General features: G+C 44.6%; 1 protein-coding gene across 1 annotated transcript in view; it reads left to right on the top strand.

Moving 5' to 3' along the window:
- LRMDA (leucine rich melanocyte differentiation associated) overlaps positions 1-15,983 on the top strand; it is an 861,351-nt gene that overhangs the window by 292,530 nt on the left and 552,838 nt on the right. Inside the window, exon 2 of the mRNA XM_070364611.1 lies at positions 14,712-14,840. Within this exon, the coding sequence (XP_070220712.1) occupies positions 14,712-14,840 (129 nt within the window). The remainder of the gene's footprint in view (positions 1-14,711; positions 14,841-15,983) is intronic.

The raw sequence follows: 15,983 nt of genomic DNA, 5'->3' as shown, positions 1-15,983 counted from the left end.
TTTTTGGTTTTTTTTTCCCCCTCTGGGTTGTTTTATTTTTTTCCTCCAGTTTTGTTGACTTAGTGGACACACAGCACTATATAAGTTTAGGGTGTACAGTGTAATGACTGGACTGACTTACCTCATGAAGTGATTATCACAATAAGTTGAGTGAACATCCATCATCTCATACAGATACAAAATTACATAGAAGAAATAGTTTTTCCTTGTGATGAGAGCTTTCTTAACAACTTTCACTTGTAACAAGCAGCAGCGATAATTCTCTTTATCATGTTGTACATTACACCCCTAGTACTTATTTGTCTTGTAGCTGGAAGTTTGTACCTGTTCACCACCTTCATCCAATTCTCTCTCCGCAACCCTTTAGTAACCAGAAATCGGATTGTTTTTCTGAGTTTGTTCGCTTGCTTGCTTCTGAAGTATAAATGACCTACAATATCGTGTTAGTTCCTGGTATGCAACATAGTGATTCTGTACGTTACAAAATGCTCACCACAATAAGTCTAGTCACCATCTGTCACCATGTAAAAGGGGGACTTATTTTTAATGTTACATTTTGCACTGGATTGTTCTAACATGGGGGAATGCACAGTATCGTGGAAGTGACTGTTAGAATGCTTGGATAACCAAACTTCTGTGTAAGTCTGTACTTTGTCTTAAAAATCAAAGAAAAATAGATGTTAGGACGCAAATTTTAGGACCATTGGAGCATTGGAAGGGAACTTAGAGATCTTTTAAGGTCATCTGGAGGCAGAGGGAGCACTTATACCTCACTGTGTTGTGGTTGTGTGTTTGTGCCCTTGTTTCCTGAGATCTTGGGCCCCTTGAGAACACGAGGATATCGTAGCCAGGTTTGTACTCCCAGGCCTGTCAGAGTGTTTTCTCAAGGCCTCAGATAATTTTAGTCCAAAAATGGAGCAGATCGTCTGCTCCAACCCTTCATTTTACGTATGGAAAAAGCCAAAGCGCTTTACTCACAGGCATAGCCAGAGGCTGCTTGGGCTAAAGTCCGTCATTCTGGTTCTATGACCGCTGCTCTTGGTGGTAACCCACCACTGTGGTACTTTCACAAGCAGCGTGTTGTTCTGATGAAGATGACCTAGTAAACTCAGTGAAGCCCGGCACAAATGTACGGCCAGAAGACCAAAGTCTGGGAATAAATATAGAAATTAGAAATTCACCAGAAGCAGGCCATGTCCAAGGAGGTACAGTCCTGGCTGCATCGCAGCGACACCTAGCATAGTAGGAGTCCTGGGACCAGGAGAGTGTTCCTCACTTTGCTGGAAAAGCCAGGCCCACCAGGATCTACTGTGGATGGGAGCAGACCTGTTTCATTCACCCTAGGTAGGGGATGCTCAGTTGAATTTTGCTGATGGAGGAATGAATGGATGAATGAATGAATGATCCATTCTGTGCATATCAGGATACTTTTCTGTTCAGGTAAGCCATTTAATTTCTATATCTCAGGGTCTCTGCACAATACTGAGTACAGACAGCCTTTTTGATGACACAAGGTTGTAACAAAATCACCTTTTTGCCTTCTGCTGACTTGACAAGCACAGTGAATGGAAAAACCAATGGTTAGTGTCCACTCTGGATATTTGTAATTCTCAGGCTTTCTGGTCCCACCAAATTGCTATTGTTCTTCTTTTTAAAATTAATTTTATTAAAACAAGTCACATGCAAACTGTTCCTGTCCAGAGCATCTCAAGGTCCATTCATTATGGCTTCTTATCTTGGCAGGCGATCGACACTGGAAGGCAGCTCAGCCATTATGCACATACAAAGCCTATCACTTCCCTACCAATGGCCAATTCATCAAACATTTATCTTTTGCCCTCTGAGCACCGAGTCACTTTCCCTGTCACTCCCTGGTCTAGGATGCCATGAAAGATGGAAAACACAGGGGCGGAGGGGGGGTGTATTTTTCTCCCCCAACTTTTCCCTCTCAGATGGTCCTTGTTAATCAGACTTGATACCTGAGACTTGAAACTCTCCCTGCACCCCTGCCTTTCAACCCCATTTTGGGGCCACAGGAAGGTTGAGAATGACCTGCCACATTGATGCTGAACTTTTTAATGAATGGTAGTATAATTAAAGATATGATAAAACTTTGGTTTTGTTTGGGTGTTTTTCTCCTGCAACACACTTCAGAGCAAAGAATGTTACAAAGGGAAGAGATGTCTGAAATAATTGAATCTAGCCCCCACAGTTTACAAAAAAGTAAGGGGCAAGGATGTGACTGAAGCATTGCAGAAAGGTAGTGACCAAGGCAGGACAAGAATCAGGGTCTCTGGTCATTCTTCAGACAAAGATTCCCCCAGGATCCTCTCCCTGTTTTGATTCTGAATAAGTGTTAGTATCTCTTGCAAAGCTTTGGCCACTTCCTTTTTTTCCAGTAACTGATTAACCTGTATTGAAAATACGCACATTATTGTTTTCAAAACAGTCTTTCAAATATCAGCAACCCTTATATTTATCTAGGCTTGTTAAATATACCTTATCCCTTGCCTTCCCCACTCCAATATCTGCAAACCATACAAGTCAGGGATTTTCTTGCCCCTGTGATGAATTAGAAAGTTAAACCTGAGTGGTATTATTTTCCCCAAATCTTACAGCACATCTAGGACTTGAAACCAGAGCTCCTGTCCCCTAATTTAGTGCTCTTACTTTGTCCACTCACGATGTTTGTGTTTGGTTCACTGAGTTGACAAGATCAGAACACCACATGCCTTGGAAAATCACTACTGGGACATTCTACCCCCAAGAGCAGCAATCAGATAACCGGAGAGGCAGACAAGGATGAGAGAACTTTCGTTTAGTCTCGGGAAAATCCCTTGCTCCTCTGTGCATCTGTAAGCATTGGCTCTCTCCTCTTGGTTCCGAGCACGGTCACTTCTGTTATGCGCTGGTCCTCAGGGCCCAGCATGTGCCATTCTATGAAACAGAGTGTGAACCTGGCACGGTTCTTTGAAAGCTTTTGCAAAGCACAGAGCAAGAGTTGTTAGAAGATGGAAAAAGGCTCCAGTGGCAAGCCACTTTCGGAGGTCACCATATTTCCCAGGGCTTTCTTTCCTGAAGGAGATATAAAGCTATCTTGTAGTCCGGGACAGAAAACATGTTTTCACCTTTTTCAGCCAACTGAGACCTCACAGAATCAGCAGTTGGCACATTTTTGCTGGTTTTCCTGGCCCGATTCCATTCCAGGAGGCCCTGCCCATGGGGAGCTGGTCTTTGGGCAAGCATTTGAGGAGGGCCCCTCTGGGTCCCTAGGGCCTGGAGGCCCAGCCATGTAAATGTCTTCTTTTCTGGTTGGTTTGCAATGAGTAGACACCATCTGTTGAATTTAAAATTCCCTTTGTGGAGGGTGGTGAAAGGCTTGTGTGGAAGAGACACTGTTATCTTTCAAGCAAACAGTTCATGAGGTTGAAGAGCTGTGTTCTTGGCCTAACATATGTTTGCCCAATGGCTGTGGGAGCCTCCCCGCTGGGTGCTGGATTCCGCCCCATGGCGACGTGCACACATACCGCGGCTGCAGCACACCATGTCCGCGCCCTTACATCTCCCCAGTAAAGAAAACCTCCATTTATAGAACCCGCCAAACAAACTCACTCTTTAGACTCTTAAAAACAAACAAGAACCTGAGGCCACAGGCTCCATGCGTGCATGTGTGGTTTTGCAAAATCTCAAGCCGTGAATCAAAATAATTTTGGAGACATAGTCAAAGCCCAGAACCAAGCCCTGTCTCCAGGGTGGGAGAAATGTAGGAAAGATGGGCTGAGAGGAGAGGAGGACAGCCAGATGGAGAGAGTGATGGGAACAAGACATTAGGGGCATCTTGCATGTTCATAGGGAGGGTACATGTTCCTCACCTCTGGATTCACTTGCTATAATGACTTCAGCAGAAACATAGTCAGGTGGGTCAAAAAAGGTGACCACTGATGCCTGAATTACTTTTCTTTCAACATCTAGAGTCCATCTTGCCCACGCTGCTTAATATATGCTGTCCTGTATGATTTCTCCTTTCAAGTTCAACTTCTTTTCTCTCTTCCCATAGATGATAAACACACTGGTGCCATGACTTGTGCATCTTTCACATCCCCAGATGGAGGTGCTCACTGAGAGCCTGACATCCTGGAGATGGATGTCACAGACATGCCTTCTGGTGCTAAATAAGCTTTATGGAATGTCAATTACTTGAGTGCCAGAATCAAGCTATCTCCTCTTCTTGTGTTCTTTCACCACCAAATTTGGCATAGAGTGCAAGTATATGCTCAAAAGATGAGAATTCATTTGGGTTGAGACTTAGCTCAAAACCTGTCTTTGAAGTCTTCCCAGACCTAGCTCTGTCTTTCCTCAGAGTAGGACTCATCATCCAATTTAACCCACCATGCTGCCTCATATGGTAGCTGCTTCCCTGTCTGTATCTACTGCTAAACAGTTGGGGACCATGCCTCAGCTATATTTATAGTCTGAGAGTTTAGCAGAGTGCTAGGCACCAAGTTGGCATCAAAACATTCTTAAAATGAATGAATGGATGAACGATAAACTATATGCAGAACTATAAGCTATATTATCTGGTAAATTTCAGCCCAGCTCTACCTAAAACATTCTTAACTTCATGAGAGTCACATTAAAAAAAAAAAAAACAGAGTATAAAAACTAGTTTCTTCAGGGAATTGTTCTTGGAGAGCTAGGAAAGAATATAGATAGAAAGGAAAAAGAATTTGAAGATCATCTAGGTTGATCGTTATACTTGAGGACATACAATGAATGAATTGGATGGATAAAGGGTGTGACAGTGGTGAATTTCTGTTTCTAGACCTCCACTAGAGATTATTTAGAGGTAGTTTATCACGGTATAGTTGAGGGAATACTGCACTGTATGTCCAAAAGTTCTACACATGTCTTGGTTACTATTTATGGTTTCAGTTAAGCTGCTTTACCATTCTGAGCACTAGTTGCTTTCTTCAAAGTGGAGAATGAAACACCCTAAAATTCCCCTAGGACTCAAAGTCTGTGAGACTGTAAAGAAGACTATGATGGGTGTGTTGCATGTGGATGACGCTATGGCTCTGACGTCTAGGTTATTGCCTGTGAGAGGCTGTAAGTTTGCTGACATGTGCCTTTTTAATTATGAGGATGTCCCCATAGTTAGGGAAGCATTAAAGAGACCTTTCACAATCCCACCCAGAAGAGCAGAATAAGGCACAGCATTGATGCGATGGGGAATGACAGCTAGAATTCTGCTGCCCTCTTTCCACCAGGCTGGGTCATGTGAGACCCTTCTGGCAATGAAGAAGCAACTCTTGGCAGTCCTTGAAAACTGTGGTTGTAGCAAAAGGAGTCTAGTCAGAGAAGCACAGAATCGGAGTAGAATCTTGGAGGTCACTGAGTCTCATGTTTTCTCTGCCGAAATTCCCTGTAAACATCCTTTATGATTCCATTTCTGATCAGATGCATATAGTGACTTGTAAGGCAGCTCAATCCTTTGGCAAACAGCTCTCTATTTTTCAAAAGTTAAAAAAAAAAAAAAAGATTCAAGACTTCTCCCAAGTTACATCATTTTCTCAAATCTATAAATTTGTTTTTTTATTCTGCTTTTTGGCATGTCATAGACTCAGTACTTTGAAGCAACTAAGCCTTCTCTACTTCTGGTTAGATAATCTTGACTGTCTCAGTCACTGTTCCTTACGCCCTTCCAAACTGCTTGATGGTTCCGGTTGTGAAGTTTCTGAATGCTGATGCTTCTTAGAGTCTGGCACCAAGAATTGAAACATAGCTCCCAGTAGTTACTTTGGGGCCAGGAGTGTGGACTAGGATCAAATTAGCTTCTGTGGTGGCAGCCCCACTTTGGAGATTCATACTTACTAAGCCTTCTTCATACACACTCCTCTTTATCCAAGGCTTCTCAAACTTCTGTTTGGGGACTTGTCTTGTTTTATTTAAAGGTAACAGAAATTCCATAGACAGGAGCCTGGCAGGCTACAGTAAAGAGCAAAGGGCATGTGTGCCTGCAAAGTCGCTTCAGTCGTGTCCAACTCTATGTGACCCTATGAACTGTAGCTCACCAGGCTCCTCTGTCCATGGGATGCTCCAGGCAAGAATACTGGAGTGGGTTGCATGCCCTCCTCCAGGGAATCTTCCCAACCCAGGGGTCGAACCTGCATCTCTTACATCTCCTTCATTGGAAGACTGGCTCCAATTTACAACTAGCGCCACGAGGGAAACCCCAAAGAGCAGAGTTGGAGACAACTCAGCAACCAAATGACAGCAGCGACAGCAATTTACTGGAGTTTGTCCTGATTATAAAGTAATCATGATAGAAAATGTAATAACCAGTGAAAAGTATGAGAGGGAAAGGGTTAGTGGTGTATGTCTGGGATCTATCCAACCATCCACCCATGACTAGATATGTGGATATATATGTATACATCAAAGTGTATTTGTGTATAAAGAATTGTCATAAAGTTACAAAGCACAAGATGGTATAGTAACAGGAGTTTATAAACTGGAAATGACCAACATACTAATGACTCTTAACCATCAACATGGAAGACGTGGTACGGATGAAAATCTGTATTGGAAATGGAAGGGAGTGCATGGATGACTTAATTCCATGCATGAGATCTTTGTGTGTGTATTACATGTATTATAACTTAATTTAGGTTCTTAAATTAATACTTTTACTGGATCAATAGATTTCTGCCTATAATATTTTAAATTACGATATCATTTGCTGCATGCTATTTATCACACACACACACACACACACACATATATATATATATAGAGAGAGAGTTTTATGTAATAATTCCTTTACCATTGGGCATTTAGGCTTGTTTACAATGTTATTATAAATAATGCTGTAATGAACATACTTAAACCATATACACTTCTTTGATATTTGCTGAATGAATTCTTGGAATTTCTGGATGAAAAGGTGACAGTTTTTAAGGCTTTAGTATAAACTGACATCCAGAAAGGTTAAAACAATTTCATTCTCCCATTAGTGCTGTGTTAGTCTGTTACTCTGAACTTTTGACAAGACTATGTTAAGAGTTAAGAAAACAGTGAATTTGCTAGTTAGGTGAAAATATCTTATTTAATTTGAATATTTTGGATTCCCAATGAAGCTGAAATTTTACCCCACATTTTCATTATTGACCATTTGCATTCTTTGTGTATTTTCTATCGCCATCTTTTGATCATTTTCCTCTTAGGGCTTTCAGCTTTTCCTTAATGATTTTCAAACACTCTATTAAGAATATTAAGCCTTAGACTGACTATCAGAGAGATTGTAAATGTTTTCCCCAGTTTTCACTTGCCTTTTAATTTTTTATTTAAATGTGTATTTTGGGATAGTTGAACTTTATATTTAGATTTTTATGATAGACATTGAAAAATGTCATCCTGTGGGCTGAAACAGCGAGCTGATTGCAGCAGGATCATTTTGAATCCTACTGAATCCTTTTAAATATATTTCTAGGGTGATGGGAGCTTGCTGACTCAGGTGGTGAAGAGTTGGCCTGCAATGCGGGAGACCAGTGTTCAATCCCTGGGTTGGGAAGATCCCCTGGAGGAGAAATGGCAACCCACTCCAGTATCCTTGCTTAGGAAATCCCATGGACAGAGGCTTCTGGCGGACTGTAGTCCATGGGATCACGAAGAGTCGGACACAGCTGAACAACTAACACTTGGAGGGTGATGGCCTCCATAGATATGATAAGCAAGTCTGTAACCAAGTCATTAGCAAAACACCAGGACAAAGTTTCCAGAACCTTCTCCCAGAGCAAGTTGAGCCATTAATTAGAATTCTTCAGGTATATTCTTGAACCAATTAGATTCTACCTACAGTGGTCACTTTCTAGTCCGCTTTTTCTTTTCTGCCACAAGGATATCGTTAGAATTACCAGAATTCTTTTCAAAGACATTTTGAAAAGGAGATATGATATACATCTTTATTCTTAGTCACCCATCCACATTCATTGCTTGCCTCACAGAACTTGTCCTTAATGCACAGAAACTGCCTGTTTGTGAAGTGAACTTACATTAATTTGATATCTTACCTCATTATATGAAGGACTGAGCTAGCCTACTAGAGTTAATAAAATGAAAAACACTAATAGACTATAATAATTTTATAAATCTTGACATTGAAGTTTGAAAGTAGATGTAGAGATGATGGGGTGCTGCCTTTTTGCAGCTGGGTCACAGTTTAGCTCTGAGCTTCCTGACAACAAATGTGAAAAGGGTAACATGGTCACACACGTGACTTATATCGCCATACAACATTGGACAAGCAAATACTGACTCTCAGAGCCATAGTCTGATGCAAGTAAGTTTATGAATTTATTAATCCAAAGTTCAAGGAATGTTTCATCTCTTTTCAAATAATTGGAAACACAGTCACCTATTTCTGGGCACCTAGCTCCTTTCTCATTCTCTGTAATTCTTGAGGGATCATATTTAACAGTTTTTTAGTGTTATTAAGTATGGTACCTGATGGCTTTAGACTTGATCCCACTTAGAGGTAACAAATTCATAGCTAACTACCTTCGATTTTTGACTGGTCTTGGATTCAGATCTCTTTTACTATTGTTGAATTTTATTCTCTGAAGCTCAGGGACACTCCATCCTGACAGGAGCTCAGTAGGGCTTTGACTTGGACAAATCCCATGTGATATACCGTAACATGGTGGCAGTCTGCACAATCTTAGATAGCCTAGAACCTTTTCCACATTCTAGTTTTAAAAACACTTTCACCCTTTATTTATATACTTACAATATAGAGGGTTGATTTCTATTATTATTTGTACATATATCCTCAGTTTTGTGACCTGAAACAGAAAAATATGTAGAAAATATATAGTTATAACTGTATGTATAATACTATGTATAGTAATATACTGTAGATTATATACTCTCTCTAGTTATATCCACTTAAATAGGATATAAAAAGAATTTTATGGCAGACACAAAGGATTCCACTCATGGGCTAGATGACTGGGCCATTTTCTGGGACATAAGCGGTCTTATCACAGGTTCTCCATTCCCCACATGTAAATATGTGCTGTCTGTCCTGTCCTTGTAGCTTTAATGTGGCCACTATTCTTGTCAGTTCGGTTCAGTTCAGTCGCTTAGTCGTGTCCGACTCTTTGCGACCCCATGAACTGTAGCCCGCCAGGCCTCCCTGTCCATCACCAACTCCTGGAGTTCACTCAGACTCACGTCCATCGAGTCGGTGATGCCATCCAGCCATCTCATCCTCTGTCGTCCCCTTCTCCTCCTGCCCCCAATCCCTCCCAGCATCAGAGTCTTTTCCAATGAGTCAACTCTTCGCATGAGGTGGCCAAAGTACTGGAGTCTCGGCCTCAGCCTCAGCCCTTCCGGTGGACGCCCAGGGCTGGTCTCCTTGAGGATGGACTGGGTGGATCTATTCTCGTCAGCATGCAGGTGTTCCCAGGGACCTGCTGTGTGCTAGACACTGCACTTGGCATAGTGGGGTGGAGTAAAGAGTACAAGTTCCTATTTCTGCTTTCAAGGGTGTTTAAATTATTTAACAGTTGCACTGACCAATCAGAATGATCTTGGCTAAAGCAGGGTCCTAAAAAGCCCTGTGCAGTGAGGGTGAGAAGGTCATTAACCACTTAGTTGCTGAATTGTGAAAGGTCTGGGAGCTCTAGGGGAGCAGCCAGGGTAAGAGGGTGGGGCACCCTGGATGTTCAGAGCTGCAGTTTTGTGCCAACTGATAAGAAAATACTGAAGTAGTTTAATAACCAGCCCTGTTGTACAGGTGCAGACTTACTGAATACCACTTCTGCCTATTCTCAGGCACTTGGCCATGGGGTAAAGAGAGGGAGGCCCTCTGACCCCTGAAAAAATATAAATTGAGGGACTGCCCTCCTAGACCCTGACTGGTCACCCTCAGCTTACTCTTTGTCCTGCCCTTGGAATACTATTGACAGCTTTTTTTTTTTTTCTCAGCACTTCACAGGCTCCTGGCTGAGCAGGAGTCAGTTGGCAAAGAGGCACTGAGCCCTTAGTACGTGTTGAAACTTTCCAGGTTGTTAGGGAGATTGCACTGAGATCCTTTTGGTTGGGAGCTGGGTAGACAGTAGTCACATGAAAAGACCATTGTAGAGCAGGCAGTGGCTGACCTGGGAAGCTCTGTAGGTCTAGCCAGTGTGGGAGACATCAGACATATGGGTTAGGTCCTCTAGGTCCAAGGCCTCCCCATTTTCTCAATAAAAAGTATGTATGTGGATATTTAGGTAAGTATCCTAGGGGGAGACGTAAAGATCTTAGTGGAAATCTTATTTTCTTAATTGGTTTGAGAACATCCCACCCTCTGGTTCTGGATTTGAGGTAACTCTGGTTCCACAGAGACACTTACCTCTCTCGGGTTCCATGGTTACCTGTCTTCCTGTTCCCTGCCCACCTCATGTCAGGCAGAAGTACCATCCCCGCTATGGGCTGGGGGTTGAGGACAAGGGGAGCTAATTCTTACTACAGCCTGCACCCCAAGATGAGCTGGGCAGCTCTGGAACTGGGAACTCTGGATGTGTCCCTTGGTGGGTTTCCTGGCCGGGGGAGGGGGAGCTGTATTTGAATAGGATATAAAAGGAATTTTATGGCAGAAATAAAGGATTCCTCGCATGGGTCAGACACCTGGGCCGTTTTCTGGGAGGTGAGCAGTCTTATCACAGGCTTCCCGTTCTTGTGTTTCTTCCTTTATCCCCCACAGGTAACTATGTGCCATCTGTCCTGTCCTTGTGGTTTGGTTGTGACCAGTGTTCTAAGTCACTGTGCAGGCGTTTCCCTGGGACCTGGTGTGAGGTCTTCTGCCCCAGACCTCCCAGGCCTGCTCTGGCCCAGAGCCCTTCTCCTTCCCCATTCTGATGAGCAGCTAACTTTTGGGAAAGGATGGAGACCACTGAGCGTGTGCCCACTCAGGAGCAGAAAAGGTTGCGGGTCTGGGAGCAGCACCTCCATGGGCCCAGCTGCCCTGCCTGAGGCCCCTCCATCCTGGAGGCTCACGACCACTGGCCTGGCTTGCAGAGGGTGAGGAGCCTGTTTAGAGCCACTGTTTTTATAAGCTAATGAAGGCAGAGTGGGAGCCACGGGCAGTGATGCTGGGATATTAACTCTGACAGGAAGCTTGATCATAATTATCTTAACGAGGATAGGGTTAATTACAGTGGAAACTTAAAAGTTCTCTCTGTTTGAATCTGCTGGAGCTGAATGCGTTCTGATGTTTTGTCATTTTGATGTGACTTTGGAAAAGGCACAGGGACTCTCCCGGCAGCCACAGCGGCTCCTGGGGGAGCCCAGCCGGAGCCCTGCAAATAAGGTAACCAAGATGGTACCTGTGGGTGACATCATGGGCAGCCTTCCTGCTGGTGGAGTGAAGGCAGGCAGCCTGCAGTGTGCTTCAGAGGTGCTGGTTAGGTGTCCAGAGCAAACCACCTGCTACCGATCAGACCACACACTGGGTGTCCGTGCCTGCCCTTGACATCTCTCCACTGGGCTGAGAAGACCTTTGTCCAGCTGGCCTTGCTTTACTCTCCCCGTCCAGCCCCTGACCATGGCACTCAGGTCTGCTTAGCCTTCCTGGCCCACCCCTCAGGCATTTGTAGCTACAGCCAACCAAGCTGGTGAGTGACTCTGGAGTGACAGTCACCTCCTCTACCAGGGCTCTTGGGTCTGGGGTGTGTCTTGCTGTCCACATACGAGATTATAACGAGATCTTTTGGTCCTGTCATCTTTTCCTTGCACCATAGCTGTCCCTTGAACAGCATAGATCTGTGTGGACCCTTAGAGCCTTTTTTGCCTTGTCATTTTATTTGATAGCATGCATCTCTTTGCAGGCATCTTGTATAGAGGGGTATGAGCTAAAAGATTGACCCACTTAACTTCTTCCCCCTTCTTCCAGGAAAACGTCAACAACATCAACACAAAAGTAAAAAGTTTCTAAAGTGAAAAAGGCATCCTCTAAGCAGCTGTTTATTGCCTTCCACATGCCAGCCAAGCTCCAGAAATCCTGTCCTCTCCAGTTTTACCCTTTATTATGCTCTTTGCCTCCTGTCCCCAGTCCCTCAGCTCTGAATTTAGCTGATTAAATCACCAAGTGCACATCACACTGTTGACATGAAGATAGGGATTTATTAATATGCACCCCCTGCCCCTCCCCCCACCCCGCCATGTAACAAGGTTCCCTTTTAAATGAGCAGCTAAACACATGGCAAAATAGGATCTCGAACCAGGCAAGTGACAGGGGATTCGAGCCCGAGCTTCTGCACTGCTCTCTGAAGGCTTCTGTTGTGAGTTCTGCCCCAGAGCCCAGCCCTGGAGGGAAAGGCGTCTCTGTGACACTCCTAGTGTTCAGGCTTTGTCCTCCCCATGCTGTGTCATCTTGTTTTATGCCTCCCCTGAAGCACTCTTGGAAAGGAGCTTTCTTCGGCTTGCCAGTTGCCAGCCATTCGCTGATTCTCCTGATAAGAGCATTATGTTTGCATTACTCCAGGATGATGTGTATTTGGATGTGCCTTTGACCAGAGCCCAGCTGATGTTTGAGCACAAGGGCTTATTACCCGTCTGTTAGGTGCCCTGATGTGGAGGTGGCCTCGACTCCCCTAGAGATAAACAGGGGCTAGTTCTGAAAAGCACTTTGGCATCAGCACTCATTAACCCCCAAGGAGGAAGGGACTTCAGGAAAGGTTGGCATTTCCATGAGAAGCCACCCTTACTATACACCTTTGCACATCTGTTTCTCTGCACATCCCCTGCATCAGGATCCCTGACCAAAGGTCAGGGCTTCCAGAAAAATCAGCAAATGAAAGGAGGAAGGAAAAGAATGAAACCAGTATTTGCTAGTAAGTTGTTACTCCTCTCTCACTTATTCTTCATAAGATTCAACTAGCTTCAGGCAACATAGATGAAGGGAGCTCACAGGACTTACTGAGACTCCCAGATTCAGGCTGCAAGTAAATGACGGGACAGAGGTAAAATACCAGGGCTTCCTGACTGCATGTGTATAAATTGTGTGTTGCCTTCCTGAAGCATGAGGAAGAAGAGAGAAGAGGTGGAGGAAATGGAACGTGATGACTCTGTTGACCCGTGACCCCAGATGTACGCAGTACACCCCCACCCCAACTCCTGCTATGGAGTATATAGTGTCAGTTACAGGGATTCAGTGTGGTCTGGGTGCTAGGCCCTGGCTAGGGCCACCTGGAGGTTTGGGGCAGGAATGGGGCTGCTGGTGGCGTTCTGGGCCCAGTGAAGTCTGGGGGTTGAACTGCTTCTGTCACCTCCCAAGTATCACCTCTTAATTTTGGAGTCCTTTTGGACAGATGTCACGAAAAAGGTCTGGTACTCAAGTTCACACTCAAACCACAGGTCTAGGCATAGCATAGGCAAGCAGAGGGGTCTGTAATGGAAGTGCTATCAGTAAATGCATAAATAGTGTAGACAACGTCTCCCCGATTGGTTACATTTTATAGAATAGCCAGAGAGGCCGTGCAAGCCAGCCCTCTGGCCAGCGTCGTAGCTCAGCTGTCAGCCTCTGCAAGCTCAGCACAGCTCTTGGGTCTGGCAGGTGAACGAGCCGGGAGCATGTGGCCCAGCCCTGTGAGTCCCTCCACTGGGTGGCTTTCTGTAATTACCGTCTGTGTATACTGGACAGACACATGCACACAACTGCCCCTCGCTGCCGGCACCTCACGCACCCCTAACCTTACAGCTAACTTTCAGCTATGCCTATTACCAGGGTTGTTTTCCCCTTTCTGATACTTTTTTAGCCCTGAGCTGGGTACTTTATTCTTTCAGATGTCTGTTTGCTTTACTGCCTCCACATCTCTATTGTTGCATTCAATGCTTTTTTTTTCCCAAAAACTAAAGTGAGAAATCCACTATCCATAAATTAAAACAATAAACTTCAAGCAGGGAGCCTTGAGGCAGAAATTCCCTCAACCCCTTTCTTAACCTACCCTTGCCTAACAAAAAGAAATCATGAAAGAAAAAGAAACGGCCCCTCAGACTGGAGTGATTGTGTGTTTCCTCCAATGTCTTGCCTTTTGAGGTAGCCACTGGGACACTGGGCAGAAGCAAATTAAGTGATTAGTAAAGAAAAAAAAAAAAAGCAGAGGTGGGGGAAAGTCAAAGGCGGTGAATGCAGAGAAAGGAAGCCTTCCCTGCCATTTCCTAGGACTGCGCAGAGGAGAACCGCTAAGAAATGATACTTGAAGTTATATTTATTATTGTAAGAGGGTATGATATTTCTGGGCAGAAATGATGGATGACAACTTAAATTTGTGTCCAGGGAATGAAGGTGAACTGTGACAGAGTTATTTATCTTGGGAATGGAGGTTAGGGTCAGCCGAGGCTGGGTGCCTGAAGGCACAAGACATTGACAAATTTATCCTGCAGGCCGTATCTGAAGCCCTTTGTTTTGGATCCTGGCTACTCACTAAGTGACCCTCATCCTTCATGTTGGCAATGCGTGAAGGATGCGGTGAGTGCCAGCGGCCCCTTCTCCCCCGCCGCCCCCGCCCCGGCTCCCTCTACTAATTCTTGTCATTCACTTTGCTGACAGGCACCAAGCCCAAACTATTCCCAGTCCTGAAAGGGAAGGTTAAAATATTTATTTCGGCTCATAATGGCCTCCCTGATTTAGTGCAGGATCATTTTTCCTGTTGGCTTTGTCGTTGCAGGTCACTGGAAGGACTGAGCGCGTTCGGGAGCCTGGAGGAACTCATCTTGGACAACAATCTGCTCGGCGATGACCTCGTGTTGCCAGGGTTACCCAGGCTCCACACCTTAACCCTCAACAAGAACCAAATATCCTTGGCTCTGCCCCTGCCCCCACTCCCTGCCTGGACCCTCAGTGGTCCCCTCCCGCAGGCCATCCCCCCCACACAAATACCTGTGAAATGTCAAATGAGTTTTATGTGTCAGCTAAATTAAAGTAGGTGAAATACAGTCCGTGGGCAAAGCGTTCTGTCTCCTGGCACTCGGGACACTTCAGAGTAATTTATTATAGGTCATTCATAAATGAAATGCACCATTATATCTTCCTGTTGCTCCATTTTAGTGTAGAGATCTAAGTTATGGCTGTGAAGAAATCTTTTTAATAGATAAAAATAGAGAAAGAAAATAATGTCACTGCTGCCGAGAAGGCAAAGCCGGCTTCTGTTTGCTTGGGCTTGTGTGGGAGGGCGACCTCTGGTGGGAAGCAGAGGGTAGTGCGGCCAAGCAACTTCAGCCTTCAAGGAGGTTTCTGGAAGGCTCTGGGGCAGGTTTGCGGAACACTGCTGACCAGAGAGAGGGGAAAGGGGCTCAGGTCCAGCTCTGCCCCCCGTGGTGTTCACAGTACTGGGATGATGAGAAGGGCCAAGGAGAGCCATTCCAGTGTGGTGAGGATCTAGCAGCCTGGGATGATACTTCAGAGGGGTCCATTGCTCTGGATTCTGTAATGAGGCTGAGAAATCAATCAAAGGTTATGCAGTGTGAGGCGCACAGCTCCTCCCAGTTAGCGCTGTAGACCTCTCTGCCCACACAGTGCCAGGGTGCTTAAGCAGGGTGTTTTGTCAGTTTTGTTACTACTTGTTGCCTTCACACCTAGAATAATGTCTGGCACAAAGTTGAAGTTTAATAAATGATTGTGGGATGAAGGAATTGTTGTGATCAGCTGTTCTTTATTGATCACTGTGCTTGGTAACTTACAGTGTATTTTGTTTTCATTCCTGCAAACCCTTTGAGAAGGGTGTGGTTTCTCCATTTACCTAGATTAGCAAAGAACTGAAGCATAGGCCCACAGCCAGATGTTTAACAAGGTACCAGGCCCTGGATTCAGTCTCAGCTGAGGCCAGATCCAGAGTTCTTTCCACTTGACTATGTTGCCTCAGACTTGAAATCCAATCACCTTGTTTTATTGATGGAGTGTTTGAGACCTGAGGTGGTTTAATCACATGTTTGTGTTCACA

Source organism: Bos mutus, chromosome 28 (assembly GCF_027580195.1).
Source record: "Bos mutus isolate GX-2022 chromosome 28, NWIPB_WYAK_1.1, whole genome shotgun sequence".
NCBI classification, from domain to species: domain Eukaryota; kingdom Metazoa; phylum Chordata; class Mammalia; order Artiodactyla; family Bovidae; genus Bos; species Bos mutus.
The sequence above is the reverse complement of the archived record's forward strand: the minus strand, read 5'-3'. Positions and strand labels throughout refer to the sequence as shown.